Source organism: Hirundo rustica, chromosome Z (genome assembly GCF_015227805.2).
Source record: "Hirundo rustica isolate bHirRus1 chromosome Z, bHirRus1.pri.v3, whole genome shotgun sequence".
NCBI lineage: Eukaryota > Metazoa > Chordata > Aves > Passeriformes > Hirundinidae > Hirundo > Hirundo rustica.
The window spans coordinates 19,349,726-19,355,725 of NC_053488.1; the positions used below are offsets into that span (position 1 = coordinate 19,349,726).

At 41.7% G+C, this 6,000-nt stretch overlaps 1 protein-coding gene across 3 annotated transcripts in view; it reads left to right on the top strand.

Moving 5' to 3' along the window:
* The first annotated feature begins 754 nt into the window (after positions 1 to 754).
* The window catches only part of SLC45A2 (solute carrier family 45 member 2), a 14,887-nt gene continuing 9,641 nt past the window's right edge, over positions 755 to 6,000 (top strand). For 2 of the 3 annotated variants that reach the window (XM_040090330.2, XM_040090331.1), the window contains exons 1-3: positions 755 to 1,229; positions 2,202 to 2,378; positions 5,659 to 5,978. In XM_040090330.2, the coding sequence (XP_039946264.1) occupies positions 791 to 1,229; positions 2,202 to 2,378; positions 5,659 to 5,978 (936 nt within the window). In that variant the 5' untranslated portion in view covers positions 755 to 790. The remainder of the gene's footprint in view (positions 1,230 to 2,201; positions 2,379 to 5,658; positions 5,979 to 6,000) is intronic. The other variant, XM_040090332.1, reaches the window with a different exon arrangement.

The following is a 6,000-nucleotide window of genomic DNA, read 5'->3' on the forward strand; positions in this document are numbered from 1 at the left end:
AGGCTGGATCAGCTGCCTCACTCAGGTGGCTAACCTGAAAGGTACAGCTTGAGGAAGGTCACTACAGGTTTCTTCTAAGGCCTTCTCCTGGCAAGTAAGACTTATTAAAAAATTCACTTCAAAGTAATTCTGATATTCTTTGTCTTCAGAAATCAAGAGATAATTTGTTCTTTTTAGGGCAGTACACAGCACACACAAAAAAGTACTCATCAGTTGCTGCTTGACAGATTTCTGTCAAGCTTTTTATCTGCCTGTAACACTCAAGGGAAATGGGATAGGTTCATTTACTCATCCTAAGGACGAGTGCATTGAAAGTGCATTGAAGTGCATTGAAATCCTTTTCCAGATAGATACAAATTTTTCCTCCCAGGTTAGTCAGCAGAGAATGGTCCAATGCTCATGTTTGCTGAATAGAAAGATGAGAACTAGTTCCTGGTGTCACTGCTTCTTACAGCAAGACCTTAATTCAAGAGGAACAGCTTTGAGTCAGGCTAATCCTGTGCCTGGACCATGTGATGTATGTTCCCATTATATGTGTGCTTCACGCGTAAACAGTAATTCCTTAGTTGTGGATAGTCAGGAGCAGTGCAGACGCCCAAAAGCTCAGATCTGCTAATGTGAACGCACACTTCCCCGCCCCCTTCCTGGAATAACTTGTGATCGCAGAGCCATGAAAGTATGTGAGTCCCTCCCCCAGCACAGACCGATCCCACCCAGCATATGATCTGGGCCCCATGTCAGCCGGAGCAGGCGGCACCGGCTCGCCACGGCACCGCTCGCAGCCGGAGCTATGACCTTAACGAAAGCGAGTTTCCACGGGGCTCTTCTGCCCACCTCTGGACTGGCCAAGGCTGACACGGATGGCACCAGAGAGAAGAAGGAAGCTCTGAGGCAGTCAGTGATGAGGACTGGAGCAGTGGTGCCAAGGAGGCGAGCGGTGGGAAGGCTGATTATGCACAGCATGGCCATGTTCGGCCGGGAGTTCTGCTATGCCGTGGAGGCCGCCTTTGTCACGCCAGTGCTGCTCAGTGTAGGGCTGCCCAAGAACCTCTACAGCCTCGTGTGGCTCATCAGCCCTATCCTGGGCTTTGTGCTGCAGCCCGTGGTAGGTTCAGCCAGTGATCACTGCACCTGTAGCTGGGGCAGGAGGCGACCTTACATTCTGAGTCTGGGCATCATAATGCTGTTAGGCATGGCTTTGTACCTCAATGGGGACGTGATGATCTCAGGTGAGTGAAGGGCATGCTCTATGCTGACAGACAAAACTCATCCTAGCCTTTCGAATCAGGAAAACGAGAGGGGTTCCCCTTTTCCTTCTTAAAATGCACTGTTAAAATTTGGTATCATGTGACTCGGGTGCACTGAAGGAGCTGGGAAGCACTGTAATCTCTGTATACATTCAGTCCTAACGCTGCATGCTATGTACCCTATGCATAATGTTCTGTTTTTAAGTTCTACCTTGTTAGCTTAAATGATGGTATTGTTTTTGTGATGTAATACAGATCCAAACTGAATCCCTGTTCATCCCTATTTGAGATGGATTAGTATTCAAAATACTTGTCTTTAATTATTGCAGCACCGGCTTGACTCAGGACTGTATTGTGCTGGTAAAAACCAAATATCCTTAGCTGCTTGGAAACTGTTGCAGCTGAAACATGCAAAACAAATAGGAGTGACATCCCAATTATTACATTTTATCTTGGGATGTAGCTTCTCAAAGTCTTGATAGAAAGTCGTTGCTGACTAGGCAGATGGGGGAGGTGTGTGTTTTATGGATTGATTTATTCTCTCTTCCTCGATATTATTGATGTTGAATGTACTTGATTTCGTTGACCCAGAAAGAAATGTTGTAGTCAACTCTTGATTATCAATATAGTGGTGGGACAAAGAGAATAAACTAAAAGTATTACAAAATGCTACCAGAGCATGCCTTGAAGGTGTAAAGGAATAGATTAAGGATAGTGATGCTCTTGGTCGTGGAGCGTGAAGCATTCTGAGCATGTGCTGACTCAAGTCAACCTAGCCCAGCTCAGCACTACACAGACTCAGCTCTTGTGCTTCTCAGATGAGATTTTGATGTCACTGGACTTTTTGCATAACCAGTCATTGTTTAGATTTTGAGGTATCAGGAAAGACTAAATGTGGTTTTGCAGAACCATGGCACTGTTGCTATCAGAATGAGGGTGTTTTTCTTTTTTTAGCTTTCATCGGTGAGAGAGAAAAGCAGCGGACGTGGGCAATAGTCATTACCATGCTGGGAGTAGTACTTTTTGATTTTGCAGCTGATTTTGTTGATGGTCCTATCAAAGCATATTTATTTGATGTCTGCTCTCATCAGGATAAAGAGAAGGGTCTGCATTACCACGCCCTCTTTACAGGTACACTGATCCCTTCTTTTTCTTTCTACCTCTCAAAGGAGGGGAAAGTAATTACTGGATTTTATAGTCACTGTGTTTCTAATCTTGAAGGCTCTGATCATCTGATCCTGCACTTCAGTCACGAGACTTTTGTTGCTGGGTTTTCACTACTCCAGAGAACAGCAACTTGTGATTGCTGCTACAAGATTTCTGAAGAAGGCTGCAGGCACAAACAATTAAAGTTACACAGACAGGATTTAAGAAAAGTTAGTTATTTTAAAAAGTGAAGCAGTGTTTGTTCAATTTGTTTGGGGTTTTTTTGAAGTTTTTGCTGAGGCAAAAATTAATGGATGTAGTTTGTTTCATTGCTATTGCTCATAAAAAAACCATTTTTGACCTGTCATGTGACATAGAACAAGAGCTGCACAAACCAATTGATTTCCATTCTTCAGCTGTGCTCCAGTATGTGCTGTATAGAAAAGGAGTTCTGTGTAGAATTCAGAAATTCACAACTCCCACAAAATAGGTCCAAGTGGTTCAGTTCACGTTCCTGCAATTGAAGTTAACAGCTTTATTTGCTTTTTACATTTTTGGAATATTGCCAAGTTACAGAAGGACACAAAACTGTTGGAACAAGTCCAAAGAAGGGCTATGAAGTTGGTAAAGGGATTGGAGCATGTCTCCCGTGAAGGAAGAGGCTGAGAAAGTTTGAGCTGTTCAGCCTGCAGAAGAGAAGGTTGTGGGGAGATCTCATAAGAACCTTCCAGTGTCTGAAGGGGGCCACAGGAAACTGGAGAGGGACTCTTCTATAGGGAGATAGGGGGAAATTTAGGCTGGATGTTAGGAAGAAATTCTTCCCTGTGAGGGTGGTGAAACCCTGGAATAGGTTGTCCAGGGATGTTATGGATGCCCAACATTTTCAGTGTTCCAGGCAAGTCCTGGTCTGATGGGAAGTCTCCCTGCTAGTGGCAGGGTGAGTAGGACTGGATGATCTCCAAGGTCGATTCCAACTCCTGAACATTGATTCTATGACATCATCTGTACAATGTAAGCCCCATGTTGAGGAAATGCACAGGGAGGACACCTAAGGTTGTGTATCTATGAAGTGACAGGGCAGGAATCTTCTGCCACGTCTTAGAGTAGTCCCTGTAAAAGCACTGGACAGAAAGCAGACTGCATGAGAAGTCATGCAATCTTTGTTACAGCAGATTTTTGTGGCTACTGGGCCGCCACCAGTAGCAGAGAGATGTGGATTCTGTATTATGTAGTAGCAGTTACTCTATTCAAGGAGTGAGGTGCAGTAGGTACTGACAACAGGCCAGTTTTGGACACATGAAATACCTGTGTCCAGGAACACAGATTATAAGGGAAGCTTAAAGACACATGGGAATCAAATCTGTTTTACCCATTAGAAACAGACAGATAAAATGCTAAAGTATCACTTGTTTGGACAGAGGGAGGAGTGAGTCACTATGTATATTCAGCACAACTCTGGTTGCAATTTTTTTTGGATGATACTAAAAAGTCTCCGAGTTTGAAGCTAGATATTTAGCTGATTCAGTGTACTGAGCTGTGAAAAGGGATGTGGGACAAATAACATGAAATAAGACTGGGGCAAAGTGTGTAACTTGGTCCAGCATACTGTGCTCTCCACAGTAAGTTCATCAACCCTTCATAACTGAAAATTCCCTGGTCTGGTGTTGAAATCCTCCCTTGATTGGAGTTCTACAGCCTCCCAAGGCAGTCTTCTCCAGCAGTTCACTGGCCTTGGTGTTAGTTTTCCCTTAACTGTAATATCCATTCCCTACAGTTTACATTTATCATTCCCCTTTTTATCCCTATTAGACACAGACAGCAATCTTCCCATTTCTTTCCCAGTTTCTGGTTTAGATATTATTTATTTTTTCCTACTTTAGTTCCTTCCTTCCTTTTATACTTAACATTTCTAAGATTTTACTCTCCAGTTTGCCTTTCAGTTTAGGGTTTGAATATGAAACTTGATAGCTGTGCAGTTCTGAAGCCCATGGCACCTTATCCAAGTGGAAGAAAGAGTGCACACATCCAACCACTCAGCATTCAGGCTGCATTCCAATATCACGATTCTTCTTTTTCAAAACAGCATGTCAAACATTTTCTCCGCAAACATACACTGAAAATATGTAGCGTAGATTTTCTTTAAAAAGTTATTAGCATAATTGCTTTTTATGAGAACAAGCAAGGATACAGTCCCCTGTGAAATGTCATAGGACACAATGAAGGAGGGCCATAGTCAGACCCAGGAGAGCAAAGAAAGTACAGAAGGCCTAGAATTAAATCAAAGTCCCATGTTTTGTTGGGGAAGCAAGTGCAAGGTGCTGTTAGTTTTTGTTATATGTGGGGCTTTGCTGTACGCTGTTATCAGTTATCCTAAGCAGAAGGATAGAAATGCTTCCATGTTCTTGGAAAGTGCCTATCCAGTGGAACTCCCAATCATCCATACCCCAGTGCCACCTGGTTAACAAGGTGTCAGGACTCTGCAAAGGCGCCATCCCTACCAGAGTTCTGTACTGAATGTAACAGAGGGCACACTCCTGTGCATTTATAACAAACAGAAGAAATTGTAAAAAAAAAACCCAAACTGACTGAAAACTAAATTTATTAGCTTCAAGGTACAAAGTAGCATTCACATTTTACCCTTTAGTCTACCTCTTCTGGGATTTTAGTAAATGGGATTACACACTTATATTTGTTCCTTTTTGTTTTCTTTTCCAAGTGGTGTGGTATTTGGATTTATATAAGTACAAGTCAATGCCTTTGGGTTTATTTAATTTTTTTTAAATTTCACATGGAGGCAGTATTTCTGTTTGGACTAAGCTAAATAAAATACATTTTATAAATTCTAAACTATAGATAGTCTCAATATAATTTTAAAATGTTTGTTCTGGGAAAATTAAAAAAAAAAAAAGAAAACCACATAATTTTTTGTAGGATTTTATTTAATTTTACTTGTATTATTTACCATTTCAAAGAAAATAGAGCTTCAAGGAGTCAAAAAAAGAAGTGGAACCTATGTTGCTGTATGTTCAGGCAATTTCTGGAGAGCTCTGCCTGACAAATCTGAGGAGATTTTTCAAAACATGTTTTAATAACTGCTCATGTGTGTGATTAGCTTGTTATTCCTATTTCTTGTGAAAAATGTCTGAAGAGTAATTACTCCATCATTTCTAGAGGCATCATATATTGAGGGTATTATGTACTCTTTGTTTATTTTATCAATGCCAGTAGTTATTTTTTTCCTTTTTTTTCCCCCCCACCCTTGTAGGTTTGGGAGGATCCCTGGGTTACCTTACAGGTGCTATGGATTGGGGTCAAACTATACTAGGATATACCTTGGCATCAGAATTCCAGGTGATTTTCTTCTTCGCAGCCTTGGTTTTCATAATCTGCCTTACCCTACATCTGTGCAGTATTCCTGAAGTTCCCCTCAGATATGAAAAAGAAGAGGCAAAGTTCTTGTTGGAAGTGACTGAACCCCATAAATACAACTCCATACAGGAGGAAATTAAGAATGGTTATTTAAAATCAACCAAAATAAAGGCTGCAACCAAGCCAGGGAACTGCGCAGTTGCTTCACGCAGAGAGGTGAGTGCAGAGATGATTTTAT